We start from the raw sequence: 20,170 nt of genomic DNA on the forward strand, positions 1-20,170 counted from the left end.
GGACCTCATTTGGTGATAAATAAAGGAAACACATAGGTCTCTTGTTCTCCCAAACATCCTGTCTCATTACCTGTGTGGTGCGCAGGAGAAAATGGGGTTCCACTGAGTGCAACTGAGGGTCTTCTGCAAGAACAACTCTAGCGTGAGTGGCTCATGCACCATAAGTGAACATTTCTCCTCTTGCACTGATTGCAGAGAAAGTATGAGAAACCAGCCATGAACGTTCTTAATGCCACCCAAAGCCCTTTCTAGCACATTCATTTAATGGCACTTGCGCACAGCCTCATGAGCAGAGCGGGCGGGCAGGCTGGACAGTGACTAATTTTACTGTCTCTGGCTTGTCACTTCAACAAGATTAGATTATTTTAATGTTAATTCATTACCCAATTTAATTCCAATTAATAATCTCTATTACAAGGGTTTACCATGGCAGCGATCACGAGTAAATTTTCTGCTTAAGTTCTGTTCAGACTAAACGTCTAAATTCATGACAAAGCTGTCAGTTCACTTTGCAATTGATAGTTTTAAAGAAAAAGATTTGAGGCTTTCAGACAATGCTCAAATCACACTGTAGCTACAGAACAGGCTGGTTGCTCTGTTCATTATTATGTGTTCTAAAAACACAATATCACATTTCTACAAGACTCATTTAGGTTTAAGAAGCCCATGTAAATAAAGTATGTACTACCTCTTAAACTATTTGTCGCCTATCATAAAACATTGATATGTGACTTACGTAATTAAAAAGCAAACATCAAGTTTAACAATAAAACAATACCCCCCCAAAAAAACCCCACAGGCACACAGAAACAGCAACAGGCATGATTATCATAATCTCTCAAAAGCCTGAGAGAAGAGGTATGTCTTAATCTGGGGCTGAAAGGATGTTAATATTGGCATTAGGGAGGCTCTTGCTGGGGAGTAAAGGAGCTGCCATTCAGCACTCCAGATTATCAACAGCAGTTGGACCTAAATGATAATGAAGTTTCAAGCACACATATTCAGCTAGAGGGAAGGAAAAATGCCTAGAGGTATGTGTGTGCGTTTAAGAATCAAGTGGTATATACATTTTGTTAAATTAAATAAAATAAAAATGAAGGAAACATCGGTATCAGAGTTCAGCATTTGCTGCCACCAGGTTCACATTCTGGGGGTGCCTATGGAATAACCCAGTCAGAACACACAGGAAAGCTCACAGAGTCATGGGTATCAGTCAAAAAGGCACAGTTAGCTTAGAATTCATAAACAAGCAAATAGTCCAATTAACATCCGATACCCAACAAAAATTGGAAAGCCTATGGGGAAAAGTTAGCAAGAACTGGGCACAGTTTGACATTTCCAAGAAGCAGCAGTGGCAATGGGAATACTGGAATACTCTAACTTACATGATGATGATATCAAATTTGGCCAGCCAGTAGCTGAATTCTTTGCAAATCAAGGAAAGATGTTCAAGCTCATCTCTGCTTTTCCCTGCGTCCTTAGCCATTACCCAGTGCATATTATAAGTGGGCCTCATTCTCTTGAATGAGGGAAGCTAACCTTGCTCTCGCAATGCCGTGACTTCCCAAGCCAACGTGAGGCTTTGTCTAAGCCCCTCTTAGCTGTTGGGCAAATGCAGAGGTTTAGTTCAGGCACACCTGCTCTGGGGTCTTTGTGTGGGAAAGACAAATCTGCAACATCCGAAGTACCTGGGAATGGGGGTGGGTGGGGAAAGAATATCAGATTACTCTTGAATGAAGCATCTTAAGGAGTTGAGTCAATCACCCCTAACCACCACAGAAACATATTCGCTCACTCCCACACATCGACACTAGACTGACACAGCCGAGAGACATGAGTAATATATACTTCCAAAGGGTTTGCCTTGCTTTCACTCCTTGTCATTTCCTGACAGGAATTAATTGTCAAGATTGATCTGCAGTGCAACAGACCTATTCACTAGTGACTATGATTAAACAGGAATTCTATAAGGGGTTGTACTAAGGCAGCCAAAAATAAAATAATCGGAATTATTTAAGTTGGCATGAGAAATAGTTTAAAAGCATGCGAGGTACAGAGTGAAATACAGGAAATTGAGACTAAGAGTAAAGAACACACACACCCCTTCTCGCATTTCAAACTGTTATCTGTCTGGAACCAATAACGTCAGCTACTTCTTTGCTTCAGAGTCCAGACACACTTGATGGGCGCAGTGAATTATGATTTATTAGATATTTCTGTAAGGCAATGGATAGATAATGATCCCTTTTTTAAAATTAATATTCATAGTTATGATTAATGTATGTATTATGAACAGTAGCCCTGGAAAGAAAATCTTCTAATTGTTTGTAATTATAATATATATAAATATTCAATAAAGTTTCTTTTGAAAATGGAAAAAAACCTGTCACAAACTGCTTATCTGAACTTTTGTTTAAAGGACAAGAGAATTGCAAAGAGCTATTCATCACATAACAACCTGACTTTGGCCAATGCTGTTTCACAGGCCAGGTTTAATAATTGAGTCCAAATCTCTGGAGCATTGCAGCCCATTCTGAATAATGGAGCCACTGCAGCTCTGCCCCATTAATAAGCTCAGGACCATCTTGTTTGCCATTTTCACACCACAAAAGGGGGAAAGGGGGAGGACCAGTGTTGATAAGGCACACCGTTCAAAATGCTTCTTCTCAATAACCATGTCACCCGTTTTAATAGAGACTATTACAAAGCAAATGAGAGAAAAGCACCACTGAACTCCATGGCATGTTGCCAAGATCACGATACAGCCTCCACTGGCTGTGCTCAAAGAGATTTAGAGTCCAGCGTAACCTTGATTTTTAATGGAGTCGCATTTAATGAGCTTTAGCACCCATCATAAAAATTTCCTTATTACCTCGCCCACAAGTTAGAACCACCATCAGCGGGCACATGGTGCTTTCTTGTCTGCTCAGAAGGTTTAATAGCAGCCAACACATTATCATCAAAGCCATCAGCAGAAGCATCTTTAATGTTTGTCTGATTATTTTTCGTTCCTGTAATTATAATCCACTGAACCTTAAATTTAAACAGCTATGGATCACAACCAGCTTCCTGGCTGGCTATGGTACACCCATACTTCTAGCCCTGAGAAGATGGGGGCAGCTCAGTACATAATGCCTAGGAAGGGTAAGCCACCTCCTTTTAACCCACCCAAATACTTTGAAGGTATCCCTAAATTCCAAGGCTCACATCACACACACACACACACACCTGTATCAAACCAAATGCTTCATCTAGCCCAATTTCCCACAATGGCCAGCTAGATGTCTCCCATAAGTCCATAAGCAGGGCATAACGGCAATGACCTACCCAGGCTGAACTGCAGAAAGCAAAAATAATAACAAGAATTGGGGAGAACCTTTGACATGAGCTATTCAGACAACCACCTGTGCTCCCTCCAAACATTTGGGAATCTAGTGGAATTTGTCTGTCCAATGCATAACAGGCCTAGAGCCATCTCTTGTTTGAGACATGCTACAAAAAGTCGATCACATGGCACAAACTTTTAGAGAGGTCAGGACAAGCCAGATACATGGCTGAAGGAAAATTGGAGGAAATGACAACAATGAATGATGAATCAGAAGGCTCAGACATTCAGAGGGAATGGAATCGTAAGAGCAGATTACACCCCAGGGTGTCATTGGGACAGTCACAGGCGAGAGCTCACTGCAGTGTTCTTTCTGTGACTGATACGAGGCAGTAACCAGTTCCTCAAACACTAGGTGGAGGGGGCTCTGCACAGTTCAAGCCCTGCATATGTGCATTTCGAGGACTTGCAGTACATTTGCATCTGACTCATAATGTGCTTAACTGCTGCTGAGTTAAAAGTGAACTTGCATTGCCCTTGATTGTCCCATAACCATAAGCTGCATTAGTGTGGGGTCCACTCTTGCCACACTCTTTACATCACAGAGAAATCCACACTTGCACATGCCCATTACAGTGGGAGCTTCACAATGACAGAAGCTCATGCTGCAGATCTGTGGATATGTAGAAGGCCCCATTTCAACAAGGAAAGACTCTAGTAAGAAGAAAAAATGGATGCTGGATCAGACCAAAGGCAAATTAGTCCAGCATTCTGTTCTCCCAGAGGCCATTAAGATGCACAGATGGGGAGCCCAAAAGTAGGACTTCAGCACAATGGCACTCCCCCAAACTGTGTTCCCCCAGAAACTGGTATTTACTGGTATATACTGTCTCTGACGCTGGAGGTAGTACATAGCCGTTATGACTAGAAACCATTGATAATGTTATTATCCAACCAGGTAGAAGACAGGATTGCTTGGGTCAACTTTTTGCCAAGTGTTCTAGATAATGATGGAGGAAGCCTTTAACAGTTCAGGAATACAATACCTCAAGGACCACCTCTCTACATATAAACCAACCCACACCCTGCGATCATCATCTGAGGCCCTTCTTTGGGTGCATCCCCCATGAGAGGTCTGGAGGGTGGCAACCCAGGAACGGGCCTTTTCTGTGGTGGCTCCCTGTTTGCGGAATGCTTTCCCCGGGATGCTCGCCTGGCGCCTTTATTACATAGCTTTAGATGCCAGGCAAAAAGGTTCCTCTTCAACCAGATGTTTGGCTGATTAACATTCTATAGCCTTTTAAATTTGTTTGTGGGAAAGGAGTTATCGCTTTGTTTTTGTTTTATTACGTGTTTAGCATTTTCATTTTGTACTTTTATGTTATGAACTGCCCTGTGATCTTCAGATGAAGGGCGGTACACAAATTTTAAATAAATAAATAAATGCTGAGCCCGCACAGAATTTCTGCCTCATTATGTTACAAGTTTAACAAACTATCTAAATTGTTTAGTTTGTTTGTTTAGATCAGCAATCTAAATTGTGCAATATAGGTTTCCACTGGTGCCTAAGGTTGTGCAAAACAGGACAGTGCCTAAAATGATGCCCAGATATTGTCAATGCCAGTACTAAAGGTCACTTGAGGGCTAAATCAAATTCCACTCGTCACCAGCCCACAGTAAATCCAAAGCACAAACAAGCCCTTTGGGTCATGAACACATTAAGACATGCTAGATAAAACACACGGCCACACTTAGAAATGAATTAAAGAGAGGCATTCAGCAATAAATTACAGTACAAGTGACCCAGCTGCTCAGTTTGCTAGGCAGGGACAGCCTTGGAGAGCAGGCCCCCCCACCCCCCGCAAATGATTGAAAATGTTGACCTGGACCATTTGCTCTTTTTTGAGGAGGAGGAATCACTCTGAGGTTGGGGGAGGCCCTCTGTGAGTCACAGGAAAACAATAAATTTGCCTTTTAAGTAAAGCTAGATAAATTGGTCTATCATCTCTTCCTCCTAGCTACCACTCCACTACCTCCAACTGGCCAACTGAAGCAAATGCTGATGATGGGGACCTTTGGAACCGATTTACCCCCCCCCCAACCCCAAAAAAGCTATTAAAAGAAAAGGTTTCTTGTCTGCTCTTAGGATTGTTCATATAATTAAGACTCAGAGACTTTCATCACAGGGTTGTTATCCTGATATGCCTTGTCTGCACTGAGCAGGGACTGGGGCATTCCAGCTGCAGCCAACTATCTTGGTTCATTCACAAATCACTTTGCTTATCTATCTAAGGAACTCCAAATTCCACCTGCCAGAGATTAACTAGCTACAGTTGTTTACACAATCCCTCCCTCCTGGATGAGAAGCGGTCCGATATGTATCAAGGATGGTTGGGCCATTTTTCAACGACTAAAATGAACTCAGAGATTGCAGTTCTTGCAAAAACAAGGTCCTTGTTAGCACAGCACAGAAATATATGTTGTCTCTGTAAGCAACATCCATCCACCATGTTCCTTTTATTGCTCCTGCATGCCTGAACCCTCTTAGCACTGCATAAACCTTGTCCCCAACTTGTTAGTCAGAGACATCACACACAAAAACACACACACACACCTGCTCCGCCAAGGCCTATCAGCAACACGTCAGCCTTCCCCTACACTGACCCCACAACCCTGGCGGAAGAATTCTGCAAGGCTCAGAAGTCTGCTTACTACTTTGTATTGTTTTGTTTGGTACTGACAAAGGTGTTATCCTATTTGGATTTTGTGCTCCACAATGGAGCACAATGAGAAGCTCAGTTCAGCTACAACTCTGTATGCATCTTAAAACTGTATATATATTCTGGCTGTGCTCTGAGCAATGAATGGGGTGCCACTGCAGAGGAAGCAACGACTGAGCATCTGGATGAAGACAACATAGGTGCAAGCTTAATGAGTCCTCAGAACCTTTGCCACATCTAATGCAAGCCTATGTTCAGATTTGGCCTTGAAGGTTTTCTGCGGCAAGCATCTTCCACTGGGAATTGGGTTGGGTCAAAATTTACATTTCTTGGGAAATATCACCTCCTTTCCCCATAAGGGACTCCTCAGTTATATGGCCAGAGATTCCTGGTGAACTCACTCTACTGTGCAATAACCCCTGTGGTGAGCAGTGCAACTGTCTCCAGATTACAGATCTCCAAAGTCACACTTCTTATGAACACACATGTAAAATACGGGTTCATGTGTATAGGTCAATAGACAACAAGCAGACCTTTGTTTATCAGGCAGAGGTATCATTTAAGGAGGGTGGATTCAGGGAATCTCCCTTTCCACCCAGGAGCATTTATATAAGCTAAACACTCTAAACCGCTAGACTGACTGTGACTATAAACAATTAAATGGCTCTCAATGCACTCTGAAATGCTGCCCTTTGCTACACAGCAACACTATGATGAATGAGTAATTGACCAGGCAAGCGCATACCTGCAATTTCTTGAGCTGACTGGAGACTTGCCGCCCCCTCAAGTTTTTCTGGGATAGAGTCTCCTGCTTCCAGTACTCTGACCAGCTCTCTCAAGCGTTGGCATTCCTCCCGCAGATGCGTTTGCTCCTCAAGACGCTGCTGCTTCGCCAAGCTTGCTGGGTTCAAGCTGAAGTGGAGCACTTTAGTTTTACTGGGATCGTGATAGCCCTACAAAACATGGAAAAAGGAGCTCATTAGGACCGGCAGGGTCAGCTTACTAGAGAGGATTACCCACAACCACAGCACAGCAGTGCAGGCAGAGGGGAAGAATTGCACACAAGCATTTCAAAATTAGGATTCAGCAAAGGCTGACCTATCTGTTGAAGTGAACCTTCCAATAAGCTGATCACCTGGAACTTACTTCCATGGTCTGCATTCATGCAGTTAAAAAGCTTTCCTGGCCAAGCCTCCCCCACTCTGCTTCCACCTTGAAACTGCGCCTCACTCGCTGGCCCCCTTTGGGCACCGGGCACCTCCACTCCTGGTGGAGCCGGGCTGTAGCACTATGCGGGACGGCAGGTGGTGTCCCCCTCCCCTTGTGACCATGTTGCAATTGTGCCCAGGTTGCTGGCTGGTGGCACCATCCATTCTGCAGACTGCTTTCCCGGTGTGCGCTACTACAGCGTCCACTGCCATTAGGAAGCCACCTTAATGAGTTTGCCAGTCCTTTCTCCCGCATTACGACTTTGCTCACATACACAACACTGCAACATCCGGCTGGCCCTTTCCTGCACGCCTTCTTTGCCGTGGTGCATTTCAGCCCTGAGCATGTCTACTCAGAAGTAAGCCCTGTTGAACATGAGTGCCACTTTCTCCCAGGCGCGTGCATGGGATTGCAACCTGGGCCTTGATTCTGCTATTTTAACATGTGAGATTAAAGGCTCTTCAGAAGCAGAAATCTGTCAGGGTTTCTTTAGTTGTGACTCCTGCCTTGCAAGGGGTGGACTAGATGGCCTTTGGGGTTGCCCTCCAGCTCTACAATTCTATGATTGTATATGAACAGTGACTGGCAAGGGCCATTTTTGCTTAACTTATCAGATGATAACAACAGTTGAATTTATTATAGGATAATCCCAAACTCTATGTCAGCCCAAGAGTGGCTATTCATTCTATCAAAGCGTTATTACTGGATCTTTTGCATTTGTCTGTTGTATATGTTGTTGTTGTTGTTGTTGTTGTTGTTGTTGTTGTTGTTGTTGTTGTTGTTGTTGTTTTAAGTCAAAGCTTCCAATCTGCAACAGGGCACAGCACCAGACTAATTTAGTACTGTTGTTCTCTTTCATCACAAAACTCAAACATGGCCGTTGTCACTGAATTGTGTCGGCATTTCCTGAGCAAGCTACTAAAAGGCATTTCATGTTGCACTTTTCCCAAGAGGTGAAATACACACACACACAGCAGTTTAGCTGATGAGCCAGGTCCTAGAATAGCTGATTAATTTCCCTTCAACAGTGAAGTTAAATTTACGTCTCCAGAAAAAGCAGGCAAAGAGCTTTGTTTAAAAAGAAAAACGAAAACAAGAGCAATGATTCTGTTAGTCTAGATATAAAGTCTCAAAGGCATGTCACATGATCACATTTTGCACATATGCACTAAGAGTTTGATTCACACTTGCTCCCCAAGTGTGGTGTTCGGCACGCACACACCGGTCCCATGTGACCAGCTCTCTTTGCTTGTGGGAGAGTTGCCAACAGCAAGGAAAGGAAGTGAACAGCAGGAGACTCGCGTGCAAGGAGGAAGACCCACACAGAGTGGTGTGATCACGCCTCCAGTGGTTCAAGGAAAGGAGGTGATCAGCTCGGCCCACCAGCTAGAGGCTTCTCTAACTGTCCTGACTATTCAGCCTCCACAAACCAGCAGAACACCATTCCAAATGCCAGGCCTTGGAGGCTGGAATGAGACCATCTGCCTGCCACAAGTCAGTGTGGTGTCGTGGCTGGAGTGCTGAACTAGGAGCTGGCAGACCAGGGTTCAAATCGCTACTTGGCCATGAAGCTCACCATGAGCTGGTCACTGCCTCTCAGCCTAATCTACCTCACAGGGTTGTTGTTGTGGGATTAAATGAGGAGCGAGAGCGCCATGTGCGCCACCTTGAGATCCCTGGAGGAAAAAGTGGGATAAATACATAAAATAATAAACAAACTCTCCTGCTCAGTGGTGCTCATATAGGATGTGCTGTGCACAAGGGCCTACAGGTTATAAGGGGCCCAGCAAACCCACAAAACTCCCTTGATTTGGTCTTTGGAAAAGTTTAATGTTTATTGGTGTTAAAAATCAAAATATTAATATTCTAACAAAACTTTGCCATATCAATTAATATTACATATAAAGACACATGTATAATTTATATACATCCTGAAGTTATGTACTTCATATTTAATTAAACGCCTTTTCATAATGTTTCATCTCAGATCAGAAGGTATGCATTAGATACTGGTGTATGAATTATATATACGGTATAATCGAACTAGACTGGGAGAGGAGGGATATATTTCACACAGGGACCCACAACCAAGTCTGGCCCTGACTCTATCCACCCAGTCGGTAAATCTCAAGAGACTGATGTCCAGTGGTTTTCTGCATCCAGGAGCTGGCCCCTTGGGGATTGTAAAGGGGACAAATTTAATCCATTTGCTGAAACTGTCTTGGAGCATCTGGTAATGGTGACTGAGTTTCTCATGGCCCCTGTGATTTTCAATAAAGCACGGGATGCTCAGGTGGAACTGGCAATTTGACTCTCTAGCGGCACTCAAAACGAAAGCAAAATGAAGCTGGCAGCAAAGTCAGAGCAAAAAAGAAAGCCCTTCACTGGGCTAACAAAAGCACAAAAGACTATGAGGAGCTGCAAAGTATCCATTTGATGAAAACGGAAAAGCTTGATTTGCTTGATTTATTGGAAGCGGGGGAGGGGAAGACCTGGGGAGGGGGCTGAATGGGCCTCTCACTGACTCACAATCCACCCCTTGAGACTCTCCTGAGCCCATGCCTTTTCCCCAAGCCACACCCTCTCGTCACAGTCCCTGCTCATTGACAGCCTTGCTCCACACCAGGGGTCAGCAACCTTTTTCAGCCATGGGCCGGTCCACTGTCCCTCAGACCATGTTGGGGGACGGACTATATTTTGGAAAAAAAAAATATGAACGAACTCCTATGCCCCACAAATAACCCAGAGATGCATTTTAAATACAAGGACACATTCGATTCATGTAAAAACACGCTGAATCACGGACCGTCCGTGGGTTGGATTAAGAAGCTGATTGGGCCGGATATGGCCCCTGGGCCTTAGGTTGCCTACCCCTGCTCCACACCCTAGGAGTGTTTGAGCTTGTCTGGAATGTGTCCATGAACTGGGATACAGTGGTACCTCGGGTTACATACGCTTCAGGTTACATACGCTTCAGGTTACAGACTCCGCTAACGCAGAAATAGTGCTTCAGGTTAAGAACTTTGCTTCAGGATGAGAACAGAAATCGTGCTCCGGCGGCGCGGCAGCAGCAGGAGGCCCCATTAGCTAAAGTGGTGCTTCAAGTTAAGAACGGTTTCAGGTTTATTACGGACCTCTGGTGCGAATTAGGTACTTAACCTGAGGTACCACTGTAATGCCTCTTACTTGCCTGGATAGAGGGCAGAAGTGAGTGTGTGGCAGTGCTGTGGCTCCGGGAGGAGGGGAGGGGAGGCAGCTAGCCAGGTTTTTTGCCCCAGGTGATGCCTCCAGAGGGGTCCCCTTGAGGCTCCCAGCCTGTCTCTCTCTCTGTGTGTACATAAATGTGCATGGGTCCCCCCTCAAAAAACTGGGTCTTTGACCCACATACTTCTGCCCCTCGTATGTGGAAATCTGACTTTTTGAGAGGAACGTACCTACTGTCCCAAGCAGGATTAATGCTCTTTGCTGTACCCACTTTTGCCTCTGGGCCCACCAGCCCACCCACTGGAAAGCTGCTAACGAGAAAATGCAGCCCCCAGGGCAAAAAAGTCCCTTGTCACTTTGTGATCCACTTTGAGCCTCTGTGAGAAAAGTCATGCAAACCTCCAAGTTTTTGTTTTAAAGTAAGAAACCAAAAAGGGTTTTCGCTAACTGGGCAGCTGTTTGTACACTCGGCTTGCTCAATAAACTGAAAACAAAGTAGCTAGCTTTACTTTGTTTTCTTTTTCCAAAGAGCAAAATGCATGGTCAGAGCAGCAGCCCGACACTTCCCTGGCCAGCAATAAACCCTTATGTAGAATCTGTACTATAGCTTATGATTTCACAGTTGATCCATTTCAAAAGCAAAGCTGGAAATATAAAAGACCATTTTTCACTCCTTCCTTTCTCAGAGGTGGCAGCAAACACCATAGAAGCTTATAGGTTAAATATCTCACAGCTGTTTTAGTGCCCTCTAGTGACACGTATCCAGCCGCTCAGACACCTCATTTAAACAACAGAGCACAGCTATGTAAAATGCCATTGGAGGCTGGGTCCCCGGAAGGTATTAAAAATCACCAGCACAATGCAAGACTTAAAACCTCGCTCAAGCAGTCAGTGCCCTGGAACTGTCATAAGGCAGAGAAGGGGCGCATACAAAGGAGGATTAGTAGAGATAGGCTGAAAGTGTCCTGTGTTTGTGCGAGACCATTTTGTCGGCATGTATGCCATGACAGCATTCAGGGGCAGCCAATAACAATGCATGTGCCTGCCTGGCCCCGTCCCCTCACTGAAGTGGTAAGATACTGTGGATCAGGACCAAGTCATAAATGGCCATGACGTCTATTTGTTCTGCCACTTCTGAAAACTTTGGAAACTGTGTTAGATTGCAAGGCGTCTATCTCTAGGAATCTGAGAAGTACAAGAAGCCAAAATGTTTCACCCTCTCAAAGTCACTGATTTCAGGGACTACAGGTTATGCATTACATTTTATGGCAACAATCATATCAGGTATATTAGGATTTACTTCTGCCCCTGACTCTACCTGGATCTAGCACAGTGAAAGCTTCCCTGTTCACACTGATAACATGTCGAAAATGAAAATGAAATAGAAAATGTGAATGTTACTGAACGTTAAGCTTTTCAAAAGCTTGTAGAGTTTTGGGAGATGGCTGTGGAACATCCGCATCCTCCCTTCAGACAGTCCAAGCAGCCCACGATCTTGTGGTTTGATGCCACCACTGCAACATAACACATACTTGAACTAAATGCTCTGCCCCACAATGGCCCAACTTGAGGTACCAACTTGATCCTGCTGGTGAAATAAGGGAGGCACAAACAAACAGAAATTATAGGTGCCAGCCTTTGCCAACCAGATGCCTTACAGATGTTTTGGAGTCCCATTAGCTCCACCATACTGATGAAGACTGGTTTATACCTTTCCTGTCACTGCCTGCTAGAGCAGGGGTGAGGGTACCTCTGACCCAAGGACTACATGCAGCCATCGAAGTCCCTCTGTTTGGTCATCAGGACCTTCTCCCAGTCACATCCCTCGCTGGTCTTCCTTCACACCCTCCTTGAGTTTTTGCCTGGTGGGAATGTGCCCTTGAACTCTACATCCCCCTCTTTTTCTAGCACAGACCTTGCAAGAATATGCACTTGCAGGCATCCCAGGTTAGCCGGTGGTGGAGCTCATCCTACTCTTACATGGTTCTCCACACACAAGTCAATGGGATAGATTACATTCCATTTAAAGACAGACGCCTGCTGGAAAACACATTGCAATTCCGAGCCAATACTTTAGGGCTGTAACAGAATCCATCTCATTTTAAATTTCCGGGAAAGATCACTAATGTATTTCTATCATCTGAAAGCTCACAGCCCGAGGATGCCTTCCACTGTATACAACTGACTGTGGAGGAGCTAGAAACCCTTCGACAAAGGGCCTGCAGAAAAAAGGACAACAGAAGCTTGGAGTCCTTTTGCACTAGCTGCTGAACCAAGAGCAACAGAATAGATCCAGTACCCTCCTCAGTGCAACTGCTTTATGGTGACACAAACACAGAGAGAGACAGGATATGTCTTTTACAGCCTGAATTCTGCCTTACTCTTCAAGTAAGCAGGTCTTCTGCAGACCTCTTCAAGTAAGAATGAAGCCAAGGAGTGTCTTTCATAAAGGAAAAGCACAAACTTAATACCAACTGGCAAGTTCTTACCTAATAAAGCAGCTCAACAATAAAGAGAAAGCACAGGTTGTATCATAGGGACAAAGAAATATTTTAACTGCCTTATTACTTTGCTGACAAAGATGTACAAGGCCAACAAGACAGGTCCAGACAGACCTTTTTCAAGCAATGGTTCAAAAAGTCCAAGATGGATTCTGTCCCATCAAATTGGCATTTTCCAAAGCTGTTCATCCTTGGTCCAGCAGTAAATAAGTTGTGCTGTTCCTACTCAGGCATCAGGTCAATTATAAATGCAAAGGTCAAATACAAATCAAATCATGACTGATTTTTTCACCTGGGTCCATAAGTGCCTGACTGCCAGATCCAGCATCTGGTTCTCACAGCAGCCAACCAGATGCCTATGGGAAGCTGACAAGCAGGATAGCTGAGCAGCAGTCCAGCCCTAATTTGTGCTCCTAAAACCCATATGACCAAATCACACTAAAGGCCCCCTGTGCAACAATTCAATCAGCAATTCAATCCTGGGAATAATTCAATCCTGGGAATCACATGGCACAAGAGCAGCTAACTTCTCCTCCATGTTAGTGAAAAGCTTTGACATTTTTATTGAGAATTCCACTAGGGAAGGGACAAATTCCCTTGTTGCTGCTCCCATACCCAATTCAAGACCTGATGAGGCAACTGGATAAGGCAAAGGAAATGAGGCAATTTCTGTGATGGAATTTTATACTGTTTCAAATAGCAGCAGATGGTCACGTGGGGAAATTGCTAATAATCCTAACCCAATGCAGTACATGTCCAACATACTTACATCAAGTGAAAAGGAGGGCACAGGAGAAAGACTTGCAAAATGTTGTTAGTGCCATACATAAGTTCTAATAAAAAGTAGGTGTAAGTCCTAAATAACTGTTTCAGAACTATCTCTTGTTGACACTGCCTCCTTCTGGAAGTGAACCAGAGTAGGTGGTGTCTATCTGAAGCAAAATAGCTTCTGACTCAATGAAAAATCTATCTCATCATCTCCAGGCAGCTGTGAAATACAGACATGACTGGAGCACTGTTTTGGAGAGAAAGAGAGAAATGCTGTAATAGAAGATCTACAACCATCTTGCAGGAAGAATGGCAAAAGATAAGGTTTTGACAATTCGGAAATCATATCAAGGAGAGGTTTGTTTGTTCGTTTGTTTTGCAACACCACATTATGCAGACACTCTGGAGCTGGAGCTGCTTCTCCCCACTAGTTAAGAGTGGCGGGATGAGCATCAGGGACACAGAATTTGTTTCATTCAGTGAGCATTTTTGTAGTTTTGAATGCAATGATGGTGGGGAATAGAAGAAGAAGAAGAGGAAGAGTTTAGATTTGATATCCCGCCTTTCACTCCCTTTTAAGGAGTCTCAAAGCGGCTAACATTCTCCTTTCCCTTCCTCCCCCACAACAAACACTCTGTGAGGTGAGTGGGGCTGAGAGACTTCAAAGAAGTGTGACTAGCCCAAAGTCACCCAGCAGCTGCATGTGGAGGAGCGGGGAATCAAACCCGGTTCACCAGATTATGAGTCTACCACTCTTAACCACTACACCACACTGGCTCCCAGAATAGATAATGCAGAGGCAGAAACCAATGGAATTCCTTGAAGTCACCTCTAAGGAATAAGGTTGACCTGGTACTTCAGACATGGCAGGCATGGGCAAGAAAGGGCACAAGTCAGCCTGATCTAACAAATTGCTTGAGTCACTCCTATCAGGTGTGGCTGACACAAGCAAGTTTTGTGAATTAACTTTTCCTTGAGAGCTCTTGAGTTTGTTTTAAATCTACCACTAACCTGATTCGGTGTTCTAGCAGGAAAGGCATGTCAGTATTTAAAGAAGTAAGAAAAATAAAACCTGCTGCCATTTCCCCTTGTTGACCCTCATGACTACCTTACTGGTCAAGGCTTTGCCTTTATCCTTCCTTGCAACTGAAACAAAGGACATGCAACTGGAGAGTATTTCTTCATATTTCTTTCCTTTTCTTTTGTTGCCAAAATGTATTTGTAAGCTCCTTGGAGTAAAGACGGGTGGGGGTGGGGTGGGGTTAAAACTATACTTAGTTATCTACATTTCAGGTTGGATTTGTCGTGTTTAAAATGTATTGTAATTCACTCAAAGTCACTGGGATTTAGAAGTTCAATCAAAACCAGAGGGTTTTCAAAAAAATGTGCTTATGCTTCAAGTTTTTCCGTTGAAATCAATGGCTTATTCAACCGTGACTGGATTGTGACCAATATCCAAATAATCTTTGAAGCCATTTTTCAAGGAAGTTTGGGAACAGTTACCTTTCCATTAATGTTTAGAGTCAAACTAGATGTTACTTTAATCACACAGTTAGAACCATTGCGGGGGGGGGGGGGAAGAGATTTAATTTGCTTTATAATAAGATGCAGGGGTGCTACACTCATTGCCACTGCAGGGCACAGGAAGGTTAACTCTTCCCACCTTAACTATGATCCCTGCAAAAATTTCCACCACTATGGAACAGATACATGATTTCCATTCCCCAGCCACTGGTCCCTCAGCAGCTTTTTCCTTGCAGAGCATCAAATCCTTGCATGCTGTGCTGATTCAAGGGAGCCTGGCTGGGTGGGGAAAGCACTAAACAGTCGGTCTCGTGTTTGTATGGATTTGCTCTCCCTTTGTGATTGCTGTGGCTTAGTCCTCAAATGTTCAGGAGTTGGATGAACTCATCCCTTCAGTCATTGCATGGCAACTGCAAACGAAGAGTAATCCTCTCCCTAAAAACTCAGCTTTGCTGCAGCAGCAGCTCCTTCATTCTGCTTCTTTGCTCAGGCTTGTTCAACTGATTAGAGGAAAAGCCTAATCTGTTTTTATCTGAACAGCATCCCAATCTTGCCCTCGGTACAAAAGGCAAACATGCTCACCAACCACCCAACTCTCTCTTTTATGGCATATGACCACACCCAGGGGATCAAGCAAGGCCCTCCACCCAAATGACATGCGCACATAAATGACTGACAAGTAAACAGTACAGCCAGCACACAGGCAGAAGCAGGGGACAGAAGATGTCTGTCTCACAGTATTCTAGAACTCCTGGTCATCCAATGAAACTGATTGGTCAGAGATTCAGGTAAAATACAGTATTTCACGCAAGACCTTTTTTATGGAAATTCACTGCCACAGGATATATAGCAACGGCCACTCATTTAAAAGGGGAGCAGACAAGTTCATGGAGGAGAGGAAGTAGACCAATAGTTAGTAACCATGACAGATCGCCCAGGTTCAGAGACACTGAATACCAGTACTCAAAGGGCAACAGCCAGTTGGAGGCCATGGCTTGTTTGTGAGCTTCCTATGAGTACCTAGTTGACTGCAGTCTGAAGCCAAATGTCAAAGCAGATGGGCCTTCAGACTGAGCCAAAAGGGAATATTATTTTATTCTTACAGGAACACCAGGAAAACACAACGTCCAGGATCCAGAGAACTGACAGCTACTTCTGTACACTGAAGGAAGCATTGGATAAAGGTAAAAGAAATAATCAGGCATTTGCATCATACAGGGAGCCTGCTGCCAGAACCAGTCCTATCATTAGGCAGAGTGTAATCACAGCAGATTGTTAGTTATTTGATTACTCCATTTTCATTTCCAGGGAGATTTTCTGCCTCACATGCCCCAATAACTTGGCCGTACTTGTGTGCTATGCACCTTCGCTGGGAAGGGGGAAAGAGAATTTACTGTTCTGCCTCAAGAAGCAAAATGCCGTGTGATGATCCTGCCTGCTGAACAAAAACAGAGGGCAAAAAGTCCCACTGGTCCTGCTCTCAGTTCTTTGGATCCCAGTCAGTACCTTTCTAAATGATTCCCCCCCTTCCGCCCTGCCTGCCCATGTTGACTCCAAAAGAGAAACTTAACCACTCAAGCTAACTCCCAGCTGTGCAGCATAATTCCTTCTTTCATGTTGGACTTAATTCTGCGTTTTCCTATAAAGCTCATTTCTGGAATTAATTCAGAAGGGATTTTAAAGGGGATATCCCAGGAGAGAAAAGTAGCACAAATCCTCCAAGCTAGCCTGGAATCCTTATTATTCAAACATGAAGGGAAGAATTATAGTGCAGTATGGGGTAGAGAGGCCTCCTCTTTCTAAATGATACATCTCTTAAAGGAAAGAGAAACTTCAGTGTAATGAGCTTTACTGCTTAGGACACCTAATAGTCATAGTGTTGTGTTTGGTTTTGTTTTTTTTAAAAAAGAAAATATTGCCTTTAGAAGGGGAAAGGGGAAATGTGTTATTATTGCTAGTAATGTTAGAGGAATGATCAGTCAGATCAAAATTTGTCTTAAAAGAACACAATCTAGTAATAAGAGACCCCATAGGAGGTAGTATCAAGTGTTTCTGTTGATCCAGATGCTATTATTTTCAGATTAAGCAGAACCATAACATAATTCTTCACTGAGCTGACCTATGCAAAACCTAAGAAATCTATCTCTCCTCTTCTCTCTCTCTCTCTCTCTCTCTCTCTCTCTCTCTCACACACACACACACACACCAACACAAACACACACACACACCAGGTCCTGCAGTCAGATTCTCAATTCAGTTTTTGTGAAAGGCTTTAATGTACACAATACACAAGTCAGTTTTCAAAGCATTCAGGTTAAGAGGTATTGCAGCAATCTAAGTTCATGGCTAGGCATAAACTAAGACGTTGTTGTAACAATTGACACACTCCTCAAGCTCACCTTTTGAAAAAGAGTTTGTGTCCCGAGTCACAGGACTAGGCAAGAAAGCAGGCACTCCTCCAAGTAGGTTGGGTTTTCCGACTCCGATGCATTTGTCTCTGCATCCTTGGTGATAGGGCCAGCTCACTGTCTGATTTATCCCCGGGTACCTCTTGGGGGTTTGGGGGAGGCAGTCTGATGGGATATGGTGCTCAATCACCCACCCCCCACTGGCAGCACATGAAATAATACAGAAAGTTATTTCTGTATTCTCATGTGGTGGTATTGGTAACTGTTCTGAGATTCACTGTGAAATTCTGTGTGGGTCCCTTGACTCTGTCTATGACTTGCTAAACCCAAGAAGTAAGTCCTATTTAGTTCAGTGGAACTAACTCCCGGGTGTGTAAAGGACTGCAGCCTAACCACAGCAATTGCAACCTCATTAATCCAGAACTTAAGTGGCTCTGACAACCACTTCTGTCAGTGCAGAACACAACTAAGATAAGAAGGTATCTGCTGGATGAGAGCAGAGACTGATCTAGTCCAGCATCCTATTCTCACAGTACCCAACCAGATGCTCAGGGGGAAGTCTGTAAGTAGAACCTGATGTGTGTTGTGACAGATGGTTGCATAGTTTATACAGGTCACATAATTAGGACAGAATTTGGAATTCCTGAATTGGATGGATGGAGATTAAGCACCAAGTACATACCACCTGGGGACGCGGGTGGCGCTGTGGGTTAAACCACAGAGCCTAGGACTTGCTGATCAGAAGGTCGGCGGTTCGAATCCCTGTGGCGGGGGTGAACTCCCGTTGCTCGGTCCCTGCTCCTGCCAACCTAGCAGTTCGAAAGCACGAAGTGCAAGTAGATAAATAGGTACCGCTCTGGCGGGAAGGTAAACGGCGTTTCCGTGTGCTGCTCTGGTTCTCCAGAAGCGGCTTAGTCATGCTGGCCACATGACCCGGAAGCTGTACACTGGCTCCCTTGGCTAATAAAGCGAGATGAGCATCGCAACCCCAGAGTTGGTCATGACTGGACCCAATGGTCGGGGTCCCTTTACCTTTACATACTGCCCTAGTTATACAGAACACATCACATCTACATGGGAGACTATTAGCTTTCATTTCAGTTTTGTACACATTCCTGCCTGTCCAATTTGGATCTTAGTTTTGTGCACACTTACTCTGCTGCAAGACCCACTGAACCCAGTGGTTCTTAGTTTAGAGGGAAGATTCATGATAGTGGGATTAATCTATGAGTGATGCATTTTTTGGAAGGCAACTCTCTTATAATTTTAGCCTTTTTGTTACATCAGCACTAGCATCTCAGCTTTAGGAAAACAGTGACCAGGATTTTTGGACGTTCTTTTCAAGTTCCCGGAGAATTCACTAAATAAAAGTCAGTATCTATGTTCCATCTACAGTATTGCACTTATTACTCAAAATCTTTCCCCCTCTCTTCACTTCTATAGGGAGAAGCACTCCAGGCACCAGTAAGTGCATTTTTTAAATTTATTTTTAATGCTTACAGCACCATTGTTGCAAGTGCAAAACAGTGAATAGCTTGGAGGCTCCATGGCTGGGAAATGTGGTCACCAAAGGGCATGTTTTTCCATTATACAGGGATTTAGGGTGGACTCACATTCCATTGTAAACTTCTATTCCCCTGAGATAATCCCCTTGTAATGAAACAGTTATCAGCATCTGGACAGGTGTTAAATGATGAGCTGCCAGGGGATTATCACCTCCCACTCCTCTCCTGTCATGAGCAGAGGAGGTGGAAGGAGACAGCATAATAACCACACTTTGCCAATAGTCCTTCCATGTGAATGCCACCCTCCACCCCCATCACAGATATGAAACCAATAATTTCAGAAACTACGATCAGGTGAAGCTACATTACAGCCAAGTTTGGCAATGATTTTAAGGTATGATGGGAGGAATTGTTTGGACAAGCGATTTCTGTCTTTCTGTGACTTTATTTACTAAGTGTATGGTTGGGTCTTGCTTTGGAAATCTCAGGACATCTTACATGGGCACCCCAGACAATCTTCCATTCTGGAATTGTGTATAAGCTGAGACCCATTCAGCTCTAATATTGGGAAAATATCTTGTGCTCTCAGACCTTTCTGTGGCCTATAAAGTTCTACTTTTTCCACCACATTTTTTTCCAATTTCTATACTGGAGGGAAATTCTTCACCCTTTTATTTTTTACGTACTGAAGTTTTCTGCAGACTTGGGATTAACACACACTGGAAAGGTCCCAAACTGTGAGAATAGGGCTGTCACCCAGCAGCTCGCTATGCGTGCAAAGAGCCTTCAACTGAAAGAGTCAGCAATGCAAGGAGAATTAAAAAGCACAGTTAAACAGCCCCAAATCCTCATGCATATTTATAGGCGACATGGCAACGAGGCTAAATCAATACTCCTCCCTTGCTCATTACGTACAGCTCAGGAAAAGTAAGATCCAGTAATACAGCCTCGTTATATCCCTCCCCCCGAAGCCCTGGAAAATCTTATAGCATGGGAATGAACTGGT

At 44.1% G+C, this 20,170-nt stretch overlaps 1 protein-coding gene and 1 long non-coding RNA gene across 2 annotated transcripts in view; one reads left to right on the forward strand and one right to left on the reverse strand.

Moving 5' to 3' along the window:
- The window catches only part of MAD1L1 (mitotic arrest deficient 1 like 1), a 461,411-nt gene that overhangs the window by 168,207 nt on the left and 273,034 nt on the right, over positions 1-20,170 (reverse strand). The window contains exon 16 of the mRNA XM_083585714.1: positions 6,791-6,998. Within this exon, the coding sequence (XP_083441840.1) occupies positions 6,791-6,998 (208 nt within the window). The remainder of the gene's footprint in view (positions 1-6,790; positions 6,999-20,170) is intronic.
- On the forward strand, positions 13,963-19,124 carry LOC310749320. The gene is made up of 3 exons (XR_014541566.1): positions 13,963-14,084; positions 16,357-16,435; positions 19,103-19,124. It is a non-coding gene; the product is annotated as an uncharacterized lncRNA (long non-coding RNA).

Source organism: Podarcis filfolensis, assembly GCF_964270895.1.
Source record: "Podarcis filfolensis genome assembly, chromosome: 14".
NCBI classification, from domain to species: Eukaryota; Metazoa; Chordata; class Lepidosauria; order Squamata; family Lacertidae; genus Podarcis; species Podarcis filfolensis.